The sequence below is a fragment of the Alexandromys fortis genome, unplaced genomic scaffold, assembly GCF_014885135.2.
Source record: "Alexandromys fortis isolate MF-2015 unplaced genomic scaffold, M_Fortis_MF-2015_v1.1 scaffold_67, whole genome shotgun sequence".
Lineage (NCBI taxonomy): Eukaryota > Metazoa > Chordata > Mammalia > Rodentia > Cricetidae > Alexandromys > Alexandromys fortis.
The window spans coordinates 2,606,121-2,624,299 of record NW_026067945.1 but is presented as its reverse complement, the minus strand read 5'-3'; the positions used below and the strand labels follow the sequence as shown (position 1 = coordinate 2,624,299).

Genomic DNA, 18,179 nt, shown 5'->3' with positions numbered 1-18,179 from the left:
TAAAGTATTGAATTGGAGAAACTCAAAGTAACAGTTTAATTCCATTTTTTTGTCATTTGTGTATGGAATATGTGCATATTTGCATGTATGTTGATATAGGTGGAGAGGTGTGTATGCATGTGTATGCATATGAGTGTGGAGGCCGGAAGTTGACATACGGTTTCTTCCTCAATCCCTCTCCACCACATATAGTGAGGCAGGGTTTCTCACTCGAACCCCGAGCCCACCAATACAGCTAGTCTCACATGCCACTATGCCTATCTGGCATTCATACGGGTACTGGGGACCTGGCCTACAGCCCTCATGCTGGCATGGCAAAGCTTTTCTGGGGAGCCACCTCCCTAGCATCCACCCGTTTCTTCAAGTTTCTTATCACAGATAAAATACAAAGCATAAAAGGCCACTGTTCCCAACAATAAACACTGGGCACAATTATAAAAAATAATATATTATTGTCTATTATCATTTGTTATTATTATTTTAATTATTAAACTCTAACCAATGAGCTAACATCTCAAAGTCTAGAGAAGTGGTTCTCAACCTTCCTAATGTTTGCGACCCTTTAATACAGTTCCCCATGGTGTGGTGACCCCCAACCATAAAATTATTTCATCGATACTTCATAACTGTAATTTTACTACTGCTATGTATTATAATATAAATATCTGACATGAAAGATATCTGACATGAGACTCCTGTGATGAGGAAGTTTGTCACCCCCACGCTGGGAACCAAGGAAGCTACCACATCATCCACTGTGGGGTCAGCCCCAGGTGAGCATGCGTAAGCCTAAATAGCACCATATTTAAGTCTAGAGCCTGGTAGCCTGCAGGAAGCCAGGACAGGGAGAACAGGAAGAAAGTGCCACAGAGTCACCTGGGGACTGGGAACTGCACGCTTCCGGAAGCAGATATGATCCTGACTCCGCACATTAGAAAGCAGTAACCTGACAGTAACCCAAACCAGCCTACCTCGTATCCCAGTTCAGTAGAAGACCTTTCCCCCATGGAGCTGCCTCTGTCAGATGAGAGGGGAAAGCTGGGGACTAAGAGATTATATAAAAATAAGATAGGTCACACCTAACCTAAAGTCCAACCTCCTGCTTCTTCCATCAACACTGTGAGCCCAGGCCAATGATTGCTTTTGTTTCTACTAATGAATCTTAGTTGAGATGAAGCCCAAGCTATGTATTAGCATATATATGCATGATTAGACATGCAAATGTTATATCAATTAGCATATACAATTTCTAAAAAGCCACGGTACCTTTTAGACATTCATCAAAGATGATTTTATATTACTATATATGCACCAGATGATACTAGAAAACAACTAATAATTACACAAAGCAGTTATAACGGAATTTTGTAAACATACCTCAGTGGTCTGGGGCAGACTTATATTCTAATGAGCTCATCATCACTCAAAACCGTGATGAATTAAATATTTTTAAAATGCCTCTTTGCAAACTTATCGTTTCGTTTACTGCTACCACACACAAGTGACACCAACCACAGTAAAGAAGTCAAATTGGTACTTGATGCCTCGAAGACAGCTGTGGAAGGTTCTAGATTGAACATGGAGAAATTAAACATAAAAAAGACAGAGTTTTGAGGTCAAGGTGACCACTTAATATTCAAGGAGCATTTCAGCATATCTGAAGTGCCATTTTAGCTGTCAAAAAAAAAAAAAAGAAGGGGGGCCTTCATGATTGTACCCAAAACAAAGTCTGTAGACCCATATTTCCTTGCCCTGTTGCAAACTAGAGTTTTATTTTTGTGGATCAGATTATGGAGTTTCAAAAAGAAATTCCTGGGAGGGAAAAGGATCAGCCCACACCAGGAGCCCACAAAGCTTCCCAGAAATGGAAGCTCAGTAGCATCTCTGGGAAGGAAGTTCTTCCTCCTCCTGGGGGCCTTGGCTGTGCTGGGCTATCCAGACACAATCTACTAGACAGATACTGAAGTCCATCTTTCAGATAGGTTCAGAGACTCAGGAAAGACCTGTTAGATTCCTTCTCACCTGAAGGAGCCACTCTGGGGTCAAGTCTAGGTAGGGATCAAGTAATAAAGAGTCAATAACACGGCTCAGTTAACCTGTAGTCACTTTATTCAGCTAGACAGAACACGCTACCCTGGGATTAATCTGATAACCCTTTATAGAAAACTTGAAGAATGCACTTTGTTAGTGTGCCAGGAAGTTAATTTTCCCAGAGTTCTACAGCCCAGGGTTAGAAAGCTAATCCGAATGAGAAAAGTCTTAATAGTTAAGTCCAGTAAAAGACCCAACATCATTCTCAACATGGTAGAAGCATGGACTGAGGATGTCATGCAAAACAAAAGGACCAAATAAATCAAGGTACATTTCTGTCTTCAGTGTCACGCCCTACCTCCAGAGGCGCGTATTCTATCTGAGCTACACACTGGTGCTCCCACCACTTGGAGGAAGCTGCTATAAGATTTGAAAAAAAAAGGAAGGAAAACTCGTTTTTGAGGCAAATTCAGAGATTTCTCTGCAGCCTGCATAGCTGCTCATAGTTCCTACCACATCCACCCCCACCCTGACCGCGCATTTTATTTCCTCCATTAATGGCTAAGGAGGCCAAAGCGTGTTCCAAAACCAGCTGCGAGCCTAAAAATGCAAACACAAGCACCCTTTGTGATGTGCTCGGCAATTCTAGTTGTCCCTCCCTCGAAGAGGATGGAAGCAGGTCATCAGATAAACATCCCATTAGCTCACTGGCAGACGTGTCGGGCTGCGGGTCACAGACTGGCAGCTGATGGGGTGCTGGCTTGAGTGAGGAGAAAAAAAAAACCCATCTGCCCTGCACGTCACTGTGTGGCTCTATGTGGAGATTCTTGTCTGAGAAAATTCCCTCTGATGACTCACAGAGGCTGCTCTCCTGCTGAGTATTCCCTGGAGGAGTGTCTAACCTGCACACCACATGCTTTCCCCGCCCCCCCATAACGATGGATATCCTCAATACACTTACAGATTAACAACCACATATCCCAACATCAAAGAGTTGAACACCTCTGCCAGTGGGTGGTGTTCACCACCAGGCAAATGTTAGGTAGTACCACCTGAGGTGGGAGTCCCCTCTGTATGCTGTGATTACCATTAATGAATAAAGAAACTGCTTTGGACCTATAGCAAAGCAAAACTTAGTTAGGCGGGGAAAACTAAGCTGAATGCTGGGAGAAAGGAGGTGGAGTCAGGAAGAAGCCATATAGCCCCACTGGCCGGATGGAACTTTACCCTGTAAGCCACAGACACGTCATGATACACAGATTAATAGAAATGGGTTAAATTAAGATGTAAGAGTTAACCAGTAAGAAGCGAGAGCTAATGGGCCAAGCAGTGATTTAAATAATATAGTTTCTATGTGATTATTTCACAGCTGAGCAGTCGGGAAACAAACAAGCAGCCTTCCTCCTCCGACAACCACCTAGGGATTGTCATGGTCAGATGTCCAGGTTATGCTCCAGACAAGCTATATCAGATAGACACAAGTAGCTGGCCAAGCTCTCCAGCTGAAGCCAACAAGCCGACAGGTCTGAGAAGGAACATAGTAAAGTCACAGCCTCTGAACCTGTACATGCAGATCAGCTGTAGACAGTGTACATTTACTACCATAAACAGCTGCTCACTATAAAGCAGGCAATGGGGAAAAAAAATGATCCAATGAAACCAACCTACAAAGTTCATACCCATGAGTCAAAAGGCCCTGAATACCATTAAAGGGTATTTTAGTGACTGTTTATTTTATGCTGAGGTCTGTGTTCCCCATTTTTTCTTAAGGGAGTGGACAGCAATTAAGAAAGACTCTGTAATTGGGGCAGCGTTCTTTTACCTTGGAACTTACTCATCATGGTCACTGCTAACCAGCTTTACCACAGGCAGACAGCATAAGAAGGATAACAGCAAGTTTCGGGCAATGGCTGAGCTGTACTGCAAAGCAATCCTGACATAGCTCCAAAGTCACTAGAACACCAAGCTGAGTCATATTACATCTGCATAGAAAGACAAACCCAGAGCTCTAGAAGCCGGTCCCAGCCCAGGAAGAAAAGCCACCTCTGGACAATGCAGATTATCCACCTGTGCCGGGGAGCATTTCCAAGCAGACTAATAGTGACACAGCACTGTGAAAGAGTCTTAAATACCTGATAACCCACCGCTAAGTAAATGACGCTGGGGCAAGGGGTGTATCTGTGTGTTCCGGTGCATGAAGACTGGAGGTCTACAGCAGGCAACTTCCTGTTACCCCCTTATTTTCTGAGACCTTCTCTCACCGAACCTGGCACTCACCAGTTCAGCAAGGCTAACTAACTGGTCAGCCATCTCTGGGAATCCACTTGTCCCTGCGCCCTGTTATAGACATGCACCTCCAATACCCTGTTCGTTATGTGGGTTATAGGTCTTCATGATTGTGTCTCTTGTACTTTACCAACTAAGCCATCTCCCCAGTTCCCTAAATAGCCTTTTTTTAAGCAGTGGTTGTCATACATGATCATGTATCTGAATCCCTAGTGACTAGATCAGGCTAGGACACTCTAGACACCACAGGTCTGACATGACGCTGAATGTACTGAAAAGTTCCAGGCACTGCAGATGTTGCTGGCCCAGGGTTTCATAGGTTGCCCAGGCAACTCTCACTACAGCATCTGAGGCTGAGGACCAACGTATGAAAATGCAGGTAAGCTTGGAGTTAGGGGCTCACCAGGGAAAATTGTATCCCAGCTAGGCTGCTAACCTGGTGCTTGGTAATAAGGTGTTCTGTTTTCTACTTGTTCCTAATGCTTTAAACTAAGGCTCTGAAGCTGGTCATTAAGGCACACACCTTTAATCCCCTCACTTGAGAGGCAGAGGCAGATGGATCTCTGAGTTCAGGGACAGCCTGGTCTACAAACCAGGACAGCCAGGGATATACTGAGAACCCCTATCTTGGAAAAACAAAACAGAAAACTAAGGCTCTGTTTCAATGAGATCCTGGGTTCCTTTCGGATATAAAACTTCTCAAAGGGCTTCTGAAATGTCAACGCTAATATACACAGAAAGAAGGTGGCTTTGGGGACAACAGAGCAGCTTTCAAAATATCCTCATATGCCAACAGCAATTTCTATTAACAATAGCTGATAAATACAGCTGTGCTCCTATAAGGTTCTATCAGCTGGTGACACTGTAGTCATCTCAGTCTGAACGCATCACTCCGTGATGTTCAAGTAGTAAGGACATCGACTAACAAAGTCCTTCTCTGAACTATATCCCTGCCATCATGTGGCACGTGACGGCCCAAAGAAGGCAAGTTCTCCCTTCATCGCACGTGAGCCCACAGGGTGTCAAGCTGCGTGTGCGCCATTCCGACCCCTCCGCTGCCTAGACTCACCTGTCACGACTTTGCAGGGCTGCCTGGGTTCCTCGACTTCGGGAGACGGGCTGGGGGCAGAGGACCATTTGCGCCTGATGAGGTGCTCGCTTCCACTGAATGGGCCTCCCGAGTTGTTGAGGGGCTGGATGAACAGCTGCTCCTGCTCGACCTGGATGAGACCAACCTACCCAGAAGGAGAGAACAAGACATTGGTCACCCTCATGCTCGTGGCCCAACAGTAAATTGACAACGCTCTGGTTTGCCATGTCTAGGTAGGTGCTATCCTTCCGTTTGTCGCCGAGGCCCACGGTGAGTCACCACCTGACTTACAAGTCTCCTACTGAGTGGTTGTATTGGGAGGTTTGGATGGGCAAGTGTCTTCGTTAAGATTTCTGTGATTGGGATAAAACACCAGGACCAAAAACAACGTGTGGAGGAAAGGGCTGATTTCACCTCGCTGATCACGAGGCATCATCAAGAGAAGTCAGGACAGGAACTGATGGGGAGATTACGACAGAGGGGTGCTGCTTACTAGTTTGCCCAGCCTGCTCTCTATAGAACTCAGGACCACCAGCCCAGGGTGGCACTACCCACAATGGTCCGGGCCCTCCCACATCAGTCCTACAGGCACAACTGCCTACAGGTCAATCTGAGGAGGCCATTTTCTCCATTGAGAGGCCCTCTTACCGAATGGCTCTAACCTATGTTAACTTGACATGAAACCAGCACAGTGGGGTTAAAACTGCTGTGGGATACAGTTATGTGCCCTTGTATTTATTTTCCAATATTTCAGAGAAGGCGGACTAGTTTCCTATCATTTGCTTATATGTAGTGTGTATGTACGTGTATGCACACATGCATATACACATGTATGCATAGACACAGCAGTGCATCATAGCGTGCATGAGGAGGTTGGGGAACAACTTTGGGTAGTCAGTTATTTCCTTCTACTTTGTTGGTCTCAGGGATCAAAACATCTTTACCCACTAAACCATCTTGCAGGACCTATGTCATTTGATCTCTCTCTCTCTCTCTCTCTCTCTCTCTCTATCTCTATCACACACACACACACACATGGGGTTATACCTGTTATGGACTATGACATGCTAGAAAAGTACTCTACAATCAAGCTACATTTGAAACCCTAAAACCACCCGCTTAAAGTTCTTTTGTGGTGCTGGAGAGATGCCTCGCCTCAGCTAAAGGGTTATGAGCACTTATTGCTCTTGCAAGGACTCGGTTCATCTCCCAGCACCTACATGGTGGCTCACAACTGTCTGCTAACTCCAGTTCTAGGGACTCGAACTCCTTTTTCTGGCCTTGTTGGGCACTGTACACAGGTGGTGCATAGGCATACAGGCAAGCAGAACACTCATACATATTAAATGGATCTTGATAAAGTCCATTTGAACTAGCTATAGAGGCACACATGATTCCAGCTCGAGAGACGGTGCCACAAGGATCACGAGTTTGAGGCTAGCCTGGGGATAAGTGAGAACCTATCTCCAAAGTGCAAAGGGGGGGTAGTGTGGTGACCAACTGTGGAGGCACCCTTCAAACCATGGGGGAAGAACACTATATTCCTAATGGGAAAATGTATCTTGTCCTTCCTTGAGGACATTTAGAACTAAACACCAAGACAAAAAAGAACCAGTTCCATGGGCAACATTAATGACAGGATTGGAGACTCACAAATTTCCACCCCAAACTTGCAACATTTTAGAGAAGCTGAGAGACCATCTCTCAGATTTGGCTTTTTATTCTGATTATAAATGTTAATCTTAGAAGTAGTATCAAAGTGTGTAGCGAGAGCTCAGGCCTTCCTTTATCTGTAAGACCAGGCCGCCAGGCTAAGAAGAGTGATTTATGTAATCTCATACTCGAGAGAAAGGCTTGCTTTCAGATAGCCGAAAGAACTTGAACGTAAAATTGAATGTGATAAATTTCTAAGACAGTACTAAATATTTAACGGTGGAAAAAAAAACACATTTGTAAATGAGCCTAAATACAATTCAAAATCCTCTTAACAGTGAGTACAAATACATGCTGTCCAGTAAGATTTATAAATCAAATGAAAAACTTAAAAAGTAGAACTTTTTAACTTATGACTTTTGAGACAGGGTCTCCATATGTAGCCCTGGCTGGACTAGAACTCACAGAAATCACCTCCCGCAGTCTCCAGCTTAATTTATCATTATAAAAGAGTAAATATTAACTGGGGGTGGGGCTATGCAGAGGACTGTCCCGGGAGATAATGCCGACGGCACTGAAACAGCTTGTGTCTCCTGCCTGGGGTACCTGCTGTGTGCACTCCTGTGCACAGTCAGTAAAACAAGACGAACCTCTCACAAGGAGCTGAAGCTGCCAGAGTTGAAAGGACCCACTCTAAACACTGATCTGTGCAGCATCCCTTCTCCTGAGCCACACAGATCAGATGCCTTGGCCAGCACAGATTCAGATGAAGCAGATCCTCCTTAGCGACACTTACACAGGCACGTGTACACACATGCACACACACACACACACACATAATCACTTTATACACACACACACACACACACACATATTCATTCATTCTTATTCATCTTTCTTCCTTCTACATCTAAAGCCATGGCAGGGATAGGGAGATTCCTCAGTTAGTAAAGAGCTTGCGACACAATCATGAAAGTCAGGCATGGTGGCACATGCTTATAACCCCAACACTGGAGAAGAGGCAGAGACAAAAGGGTCCCTAGGCTTGCTAGCCAGTCAGTCTAGCCTACTTGGTATGTTTCAGGCCAGAGAGATATCATGGCTCATAAAAAAGCAATGTGTATAGCATCTAAGGAAAAATACCCAGAGTAGACCTCTGGTCCCCAAAGCATGTATGCGTATCTCATACAAGGAAACAACTACAACATACTGAACCAGGAGTTCAAAACTGTATGCAGCAGGATCCCCTGGAGATCTGGAGTTGGTTCAACAGTGTGCCCTTCTAGCAAGTCCCTCAATAGTACCAGATGCCTCTGGGCTGGTGGGCAGTTTGAAAATACTGTCCTATGCACAGCGCTGCAACTTCTTTTTATCTCAAGCCCGGGACCCTCTTCCTCAAGCCAAATGAGATAGTTAAGTTCTGCAGTGCTTGGAGAGCAAATCCAATTAATTCCTCAGATCACCTACAGCCCAGAGTTCTTCCCAACGTGCGGTGTGAGACCGTACTTCCAGCTCTAAGCAAATCTCAAGGTTTCCATTTCATTAGAACCTTTGCCAAAAACAACTCGCTGATTTTACTGTCTAAATGAAACTGTCTCCAAGTAGCACTGCATAGCCCACGGGAGAGACAGAGTTCTCTCTCTCTCTCTCTCTCTCTCTCTCTCTCTCTCTCTCTCTCTCTCTCTCTCTCTCTCTCTCTCCTCCGCCCCCCCGCCAAAACCTTGTTTTTTCTCACTCTAATAGCGTGGAGAGTGTGAAGTAGAGAGTAGCTGTCGTGGGCGGCGCAAAAAGAGGCTCAAGTACAGAACGCTCCTCCCGTAACAATTGGCCCTCAACGCTGGTGGGGAAGCCTTCATACACACACTCAGTTTTTAGTTTGGGGAAAGGCTTTTCTCGAGCATCTTCTCTTTGGGGAGGGGTTCCCAACGCAGCTTTCCTTCCACAGCAATTAGAGGGCAGTGGCTGGATGAGCAAAGGGGAGATCAGCTGTTCCGTACCTGGCAGCTCCTGGTCCCCAAGGGACCTGACAGTCAGGCAGAGACGTGACTAGAACAAGTAGATAAGAGAAACAGCTCCGGGAAGTGTCCAGTCTGTGGGCTAGTCATAGAAAGGCCTCACTGCTTCCCCGTCCCTGGGCCTTAGTCTCATCATATGGGGGCTCCTTGTGCGTCTCTAACACTCGCCTGATCGGCATAGGCCAGGGATAAGTTGCTCTGTTGTCCCATAAATGCAGACAATTTGTGTCAAAAGAGTTGATATGCTACTTATGTCCTCAAACCCACAAACTTACCCATGAGCACTCCTTAGCCGTGTCCTCCACTCTTTTCCCGAAGCCCCCTTCCTAGCAGTTCAATGTCTCCCTTCATGTTATCAGACATTTTACCCAACCTAACAGTCGGTTCCACGGAGGCAGGATCAGAACTATTATTCTTGACTTTTCTCAAGTCTGCCGCATCACAGTTCATAGAGAATTTGAATGGACTGTCCCAGATGTCACTAAATTAGATAGCCCACAGCACCCTTGACTAGGGATTATAATTCCTGGCTACAAGATGTATGGTGTCACATAAAGAGCCCTGACATCCAGGCCCTGATCCAGAAGGGACAGATAGAACACAAGCACAAATACTCATTTTGAAACTCATCGGGAAACCCAGTGGACAGTCACAGACAGGAACCACCACGGTAACTTTCAACAGCACATGAAGGTCCAGACTACCTGGTGCCTTGACTTTGATGGCCAGCAGCACCTGGGCCATCCATGACAAGTGGGCTGTAACACTGCACTGTGACCCCAAGATCTATGTAGGGATTCCTCTGGCCTATTTCAAGTCTCCATCCGTCATGGTGGGCAGACCGACACACTGAAATCCTTCCCGAGGCCTCTGTGTTCCGGGGGATCACAATGCTCCAATACAGGAGGCCACCAACAGCCCCTGCAGGGAGAGCCGGGGAGAGGAAACGCCAACAAGAGACATACTGGCATGTGACTCTGCTTTAAACAACATCCCCCGGCGAAATGCTCTGAATAAAGAAATCTTACACTTGGCTAGACTGGGAATCCCATATAAAAGAATTATGGGTCAATAAAATGCAGCAGGTAGAACCTGCTCTGGAAGGGTAACTTTCAACACTCTTTTTGTGCTGGGTCCTCGCTTTGGGCCACTTCTGCCCTCCCGAGCGAGGGCATTATTTACCTTAGAACCTCCCCCACACAGGACTAGCTTTCCTGCCTCGGAAAATGTGTGAGAGGCTTTTCTTGCTTCCTAACAGGATGAGGGCTGCAGCTCAGCATGACCAGGAGGTACAGTTACAATAAAGACAGTCAGGGTGCAGGTGCCTGGGGTGGCGCGTGAACTGGGTGTCACCTGGGTGACAGCTGACAGCATCCTCCTCCTAAGGTCATGCTGGAATTGTCAGTGCCCAGGAAGCCCCTAGCCCTTCTTAGAAAGCTGCAACTCCTGGGCTGACCAGAGTGGGCCTGGGTCTCCTCTGCACTGAGCTGGGTGGCACAGGAAGTTTGAGGACAGAGTCAATGGACGGCAAGTGTGCTTCCTGTACGGGCAAGGCAGTGTCTACGGAGCAGCTCTCCTGGGGCGTCAAGCCTGCCTCTGCACCGGCCTCTGATGCTCTAGTGAGCTTAGACTCCGGCAGACCCAGACCTCGTCTGCACCCCAACCAACACCCTGCACGTGAGGAAGTTTTTCGACCCCTTCCTGCACATACAAACATGAGGGCCTTCTCAATCGCCTCCTTGTATACATAGATATGGGGGCCTTCCCAACCCTCTCCCTGTTCACACAGACATGGGGGCCTTCCCAACTTCTTCTCCACATACATAGACATGGGGGCCTTCCCAACTTCTTCTCCACATACATAGACATGGGGGCCTTCTGAACCCCCTCCTTGGACACACAGACATGGGAGACTTCCCAACCTCCTCCCTGCCCATAAAGACACAAGGGCCTTTCTAACCTGTCCCCTCCGTCTTGCTGCCACATCTACAAAGGGTTAACTCCTGAATGCAGGCACCTGCTTCTTCTCAACATTAGTTCTTCAGAATGTGAGCCCCTTGCTGGTCTCTCCACTTCTGCTCACTGTAGTCAGACAGCTGCAAAGGAGCGCCAGCTGCCAGCTGTGTGACGTCTCCTTTGTGTGCCTGTCATCCTTTCCATGGTCATCTCCCCCATCAAAGGCCTGGAGGTGTCATCCCAAGGGCCCCTGCTCTGGTCCTCCCCACCATGCTTTCACCAGGATTCCCCAGACAGCTGTTAGAAAGTCTTCTGTTGTTACCTCGACCTCTGAGTGTAAACCTGGGCCAATGGCGGCAGCAGCAACAGCACCCACAAATGGCCTGTGGGGAGGGTTCAGCAATCACTTTAACCATCCCTGTGGGCATCTCTGCTCAGCTCGGGGAAGTTTCACAAGCCACAGATTGGCATCAGGTGTGCCATCATGTCGTCCCACACATGTGCTTTAAGTTCATCTCCCATCATCCCCTAAATAACCAACCCCACTCACAAATAACCACCACAACCAACTCACAGGCCCCTCGTCTTGGGAGGATCTGACCTTGGTAGCTTGACCATCACTCTTCTAGAATTCTGTCTAGAATATGACATCCATTCCCTTCAGCTCCAACCCTCTTCTGACTGAGGCTCCACCCTGCCTGGTCCCAGTATTCATCTTCCAGAATCTGCTCAGCTTCCCCAAAGGCTGGAGCATGTCCTCCTTCCACGTACACGGGGGCCATTTTCTCAGGCAGGGCTAGGTTGCATTTGTCCCTGAGGCTTGATAGGGGCCTACCCAAGCATTCTGCACATGGCAGGTGTGGAATGGTGATCTATCCAGCTCTGCTGACTGGTTGAGTTATAACTGGAAATGACCTGTAGAGCTACAGGGGAAACCTGGTTTAAGCCTTAATAAGCCAGGCTCTCACTGAAAGATTTCATGGATTCTACCTTTTCTTTTTTTCACAGATTCTGTCTTGTTCTATTCCATCAACAGCAGGCCAATGCTGTTGATGGTTTGGATGGTTTCAGGTGAGGAGAGCTTCAAAGAGTTTAGGACTTGCTCAAGGTCTCAGTCTCAATGGACCAGGCAGTTTCTTTACCTAAATGACAAAAACAGGACCATGCATTTGCATACCTGAGCAGAAAAGTGTACGCCCCCCACCCCGAGAAAGGCTAATCAGTGACTGTAATTGTCACAGATACAGATCCAAAGGTTTCAGGAACATTTCCTGTCACACACAGCCAAGGTCAGGCCATTGCTGCCATTCAGCACTCGGGGAACGTGCTTCAGGAATGCAGTCAGGCTAGGAGATATTGCTTAGTGAAGATGGCTTAGGAGGGGTATAATCTTGCAAGCATGAAGACCTGAATTTGATCCTCAGAACCTGCTAAAGGGGAGGGCATGTAATCCCAGCATGCATGCACACATGCACACACACACACACACACACACACACACACACACCACCTCGAGGTTTTCTTCCTATAAAATAATGTCACTTGGTAGAATTTCAAAGAGAAATCTGAGCCCCCTAGGTGACGTTCAGAAAGGAGCCAGAGCCTGGCGTCCTAACAGGTTCTGGGAAGCTCTGAAGAGCTGTGTGGGGGTGAAGCTCCTGAGAGGGACAACAGAAGTACAAATAGCTTGAAAGGCAGAGAGGAGAGGACAAAGCAGAAAAAGTCACTCTGAGACTGTGTGAATGTCCTCCCAAGAGGAGGCCAGAGGCCTTGGAACTTTCTATTCTGACTCTCTTTAATTCTTCCATCTTCAGTCCCAAACTCCGCAGCAGTCTTGGGTCCTTCTTCCTGTATCCCTGCCTCTTGTATCCACACAGTTAGGTCTACGAAGACCTAAGAATGTGCTTTGTACTTCTCAGCGTATTTATGCTCTACATGACCAGCCGTATCTGTCTGTGTCAATATCACAACTTATAATGCAGCTTGGCCTATTGGATCCCTTTCGAGAAGTCACACACTCTAAAAGTTTTGCCCAAACTAAGTCCTCCGTGGCTGTACTTGACAAAGAGACTTTGAGTTAGAAAACCGGGCAATTTAGCAATGGACCAACCACAGACAGCTGGATAACTCTATCTTGTAAAGTGCAAGGCCAGCATCCCAAGTTTGTCTCCTGATTCCAAGGCCCCGTGACTGCCAGCTGCCCTCCTTAGAAAAGCATGCACCGCAGGCCAGCCTCTTGTAACCTCAGCTGCTGCTGGAGCACTCTCCCTGGCTGGGGAGCATCAGTCCCCATGGGCTCCCATCTGCACACACTTCTCCTGGAGACTAAAGTGCACACTCTCTACAGGCTGCAAAAGAAGCCTCCGAGAAAGGACTGTTTGTAAAAGACCACACACACACACACACACACAAACACACCAATGTGTGTGTCACAAAAATGGCACTGCGTTTGCCAGTCAGAGCAAAGGTGGTCACCGAGATAACTCGATGTCTAGCCTGCACGGCAGAGACACCAGGCTGTACCGTATAAGAAGAGGTTTGATGGGGGCACTCTACTCTTCTTGGTCCTTCTAGGGTGGCTTGGGGGAATGGCCCTGGCCACTCAGTGTTCCGCAGTCAGAAAGCTTTGGTGTCCTTTCTGGCCCCGCAGCTCCCCTACAGTATACCCTTGCCGACCTCAGCCAAGATTGTGCGGTCAGATTCTGACTGTGGAGCTTTGAGAGGAAATGCAGCCACTGCTCAGTCCATCGACTCAGTGGCAGCCAGCCTTCAGACCTCCCCTGAGACCTCTGCCTTCCTAAAACGGTCCTTTCGCCCACTCATTTTAGTCAAGCCACCAAGAGCCTTTGCTGAGATGGGCATTCTTTCTCTTCCTGAAGTGCCCCTCCCCCACCCTCACTGTCCTGCCTACTCATGAAGTGCAGTTTAGAATTCTGCTTGCCCCCCCCCCCACCACATCACCTGGTGCTAATCACGGGAGGCTTGGGAAAATTCATTAGGGAGAGATAGATACCTTCTCCACCAGCCAAAAGCTCATTGCTTTCCAATCCCATGGTTACAGGAATCCTTCCAAAACTACGCTACATCTAAAGACTCCCTGAAATGTAAATAAAACGAGGCAGCAGAAACAGAAAACAATTAATCCTCGGGCCAGGGGTCTTTGAAGATCCAAAAAGTGCAGCTGCCATAGCTCTTCCTGATAAGACAAAGAAGGGGGAAACACCACAGGCCCACGCCTCTGTCTGCTGCCAAGGGGTGGGGCGGAGAGGGGCGGGGGAGGGGGAGACTATGCACTGTGCCCCACAGGCAGTTTAGCAGGGCTCCATCCGGGTGACCTGGCGCCTTTTAAACAGACCCCCCAACACCTCTGAGCACGAGCCACATAAACGCCATGGAGACAGACAGAGCTCACACTACCCCTGCCGCTGTGCAAACACAGCCGTTTGTAGACATTAGCTGTGGCAAAATGAATTAATGACCAAAATGCTACCCAGCATCCTCAGCCACTCTTAGATTCCTCCCTTAGCTGCTGCCCCTCAAAAGGGGTGGTGCTGAGAAGGCGTGACTGGGACTAGCTGGAAATGTATTCCCTTTCTGCTCCTTGCTGGGAAAAGTCGGCAACCCCTACTCAACAGGATTCTTTCAATACAAGAAGGCTTTTTGAAATAGCCCGTTTACCCACAACTACCAAGAGCTATCATTGGACGACCCTCCCTGCCCATGCCTTGTAGCTAAGACTATCCCGGCAAACACACACCGTAACTGCGCACTTAAGAAAGCTTCGACCATGCTCTAAGGACCGACACAACTTTTATCATCCACCTAGGTGGACCACCAAGCCAAAGATGGGGTGCAGGGCAATCTCAGGTAGCTTAAGGTCAAAGACTTCCTTCTTTTTGTGTTCCAGGACCACCTTGACTAGCTCCCAGCCGTGCCTCTTTGGTCTGTCTTTCAGCCTCTGCCTACGTGGAACTCGGGGAGAGTGTCCAATATGCGGCTTGCACGAACACGATGGAGAAGGCAGACTAAACAACAGCAGCAGCATCTCCTCAAACTGGAACTGAAAAATCTAAGGACCTAGAAGTCCACCCGCATCTGGCTAGGGGTGAACTCCGGCTTGGCTGGGTTCCTTTCTCTAAGGCACAGCGCCCTCACATGGTGCTGAAGGGCAGCGCAGCCTTCCTGAAAAGCTGGCTCAGATGCCATCTGTGAGGAGGCACTGCAATCATTCTGTGAGGACTCTCAATCAATGTTCTCCAGATTTCCAGCCTGGGCTCCTTCACAGATAGCTCCTCGCTGGAAACTTTACACCAAGAAGTATAAACTCTGACCTCTCCAGAAACTCAGGAAACCGCAGCAAATGGGATTCAGATGTTTCCACGTACAGTACAGGGATGTGACCTAGCCTTGAAACACTTTGGCAAAAACAGGAAAAATGATGTGGGCCTTTGAGTCCCTCCCAGAACATGATACAGCTCTGACCTGAGTCCTACAGCGATCTGAGCTTTTCCCACTCATACTTAAGCCTCCGTGCCCACAGCCCACACTCTTTGACCCCGTTCCACGTTAACACCTACCAGGCCCCACCACAATCTGTGCCTTTGCCTTCTTTTTATCAAGGCTGCCAATTTCGCCCAGTTAAGCAAAAAAGTAAACCATACCCGAAAGTGGGAACCCAGAAAATTCCTGAAAATTAGGCGGCTCCCAGGAAATTACATCTACAGGTCCCCCAGCCCCAGCCCGGTGCTAAGAAAGCAGAACCCTCAGAGAGATTAATTTTGGAGTCACAGATCTTCCAGCCTCGCTCCTGGCTGTGTAGGTGAAGGCTGGAGAATTGTAGGAGTAGAGACAAGGTAAGCGAAGGGACAACCTCTTTGGCCCAGGGAGGGCTGCCAAAAAAAAAAAAAACAAACAAAACAAAACAATATCAGAAACCTCTATCTCAGAGGCACTGCGACAAACTACAGAGAAACGACAAGTACCTCTCTGAGTGATGCCAGGCTCTTCGGGGACAGCCCATCTGCCAGCCACGTGCCTTCCTTGGGGGCACCATGGAGAAGCAGAGAAGAATTTGGCTTGACACCAACGTAGCCAAGTGTTCAAGTGTGCGCACAAACAGGGAAAAGCACCCTAAACCCCCTTTGCCTCGCAGTGTACTTGCCACAGGTGTCGCAAACCCAGCAAGGCAAAGTCTTGGAAAAGAGGAAGCTTGAGAACAGGGCTTAAGCCTGGGCCAGCTTAAGCACCGCACAGTTCTCACTGAGGGTAGATCCAGACAACCGCCTGCTATGGGGCACGGAAATAAGCGCACGCTCTTGGTTTTACCTTCCAGCTAACAGAAGTAAAGTTAACCGTGGCCTGGCTAGGGGGCCCTCCTAGCGTAAAAAGACTCAAGGATAGAGAGGTGCATTACTGCTCCATCCCCAGACAGATGAAATAGACACCAAAGTGTTTTCCCTATAACATGTGCATAACACCCACACATGTGCAGATGCTGGGCGAGCGGGACCCGACAGTTTCATACGTGTTCCCTTAGGAAAGCTACAGCTAATTTCTCAGTGCAACCCCACCTCGGCCAGGTTCATCACGTAACAGAAGCCGGGACAGGCCTCCCCTTGTGTCCCCTCTGCTCAGATAGCAAAGTCTGGAAGGCCAAGTAAGGGAAACTGGGATGAAGGTCTTCTCCCGCCCAGCCCTCCGGGGGACCACCCCAGGCGACGCAACAGACTGAGCAGAGCAGACCCATAGGGGGCGCGGGCAGTACCAGGCCGCCGGAGGCGCCGCAGGCGCTGAGGGAGACGAGGGAGCCCGGGTGGCCCAGGACTCGTCCGGAGTAGTAGCACAGCTCGGCAGGGTGTCCGCTGCTCCCCGCGGCACCCGCCTCCTCCACCTCGAAGCCCGGGGCCAGGAAGCGTAGGTCGCGGCGCAGCTGCAGGTACAGGTCGCGCCCAAAGGCCGGCAGGTGCAGCAGCAGGGCGCGATCTCCTGGCCCGGCGCGAAGGCCACCTAGAGATGCTCGCTGTCGCCGCCACTGCCGGAGCCCCGCTACTCCCGGTAGCAGCTGCAGGTGCACGTCGTCGGGGCGCAGTCGCCTCGGGAGCACCACCTCCACGTCGGCCGCCGCGTCGCCGACAGCTGCGGGGAGAGAGGACATGCGTCAGCATCCGCCTGGCCACCAGACCTCCTGCCGGTGGCGGCTCTGGCGCTGGCTCTCAGGGCTCCATAGACATCGTGCAGCTGTGACCCCGCACTCCTTTCCCTCCCCGAGCCGGGCCTCTGAGAACCGGCGGCGAAGCCACCCGATCACCCCAGGGGACAGCGCGCCAACAGCTTGCTGAGGGGATACCGGAGCCCAGTTCCCCCCGCCGCGGCCTTCGCCCTCCTCCTCCGGTGATGCTGTCAAACAGTCCACCCATGCACCCGGGCGCCAGGATGCTTCGGGAGGGCACGGGGAAGGTGGCCGGCCGCGAGAGCAAGCGACGCTACCTGTGCCCGGGTCCAGCCCCCACACCAGCAGCAGCAAGGACAGGACGAGAGGGGGCAGCAGGGCGCCGTCACACATGGTACTCGGGACCAGCAGCCCCCAAGACCGTAGTGGCAGAGCAGGGGCGCGCGAGGCGGCGACGCCAGCCAGAGTGAAGCCCCGCAGCCTTTGGAAAAAGTAATTAGCGCTGCGGACAAACCCAACATGGTAAATACCAAGCCCCACCTTCTCCTTGGAAAGTAGGAGGTGATTGGGCTTTTGCTTTCATCTGCCCCGCCTTCCCTGTCCTTATTGGTTAGAGCCGGTCGAAACCAACGTGCGTAGTTAGGTTGTAAGCACTTTCTTACACGTGGTTTCTAGGCAATAGGTGGGACGTGACACCAGGTGGCAGGCGCGAGCCGACTCCCGCCTGCAGACTCTTGGAGCAACTGGGAAGACACCAGCCTAGTTTTCAGTTTGTCTTCTATTGGGACATCACCTCTGAGGCGGCTATCCAGTTTCGAAGGAAGGAGGGAGAGAGGGATGAAGGGAAATCAAATTCTTTATGTATTTAAATGACTCCAACTTCAGATATGTTTGGTCTGGAAAGGCTCAGAAGAGTTTCTGGCACACCTGCGTTCGTACCTGATGGCTGTATTCTCACACACCCTGCACACTTACTTCG

At 49.2% G+C, this 18,179-nt stretch overlaps 1 protein-coding gene across 1 annotated transcript in view; it reads right to left on the bottom strand.

Annotated features, from left to right (window-relative positions):
* The window catches only part of Adamts17 (ADAM metallopeptidase with thrombospondin type 1 motif 17), a 295,911-nt gene extending 278,239 nt beyond the window's left edge, over window positions 1-17,672 (bottom strand). Inside the window, exons 1-3 of the mRNA XM_050149201.1 lie at window positions 17,518-17,672; window positions 16,796-17,166; window positions 5,387-5,552 (exon numbers count right to left, since the gene is read on the bottom strand). Of these exons, the coding sequence (XP_050005158.1) occupies window positions 5,387-5,552; window positions 16,796-17,166; window positions 17,518-17,593 (613 nt within the window). The 5' untranslated portion in view covers window positions 17,594-17,672. The remainder of the gene's footprint in view (window positions 1-5,386; window positions 5,553-16,795; window positions 17,167-17,517) is intronic.
* Between the last annotated feature and the right edge of the window lie 507 nt (window positions 17,673-18,179).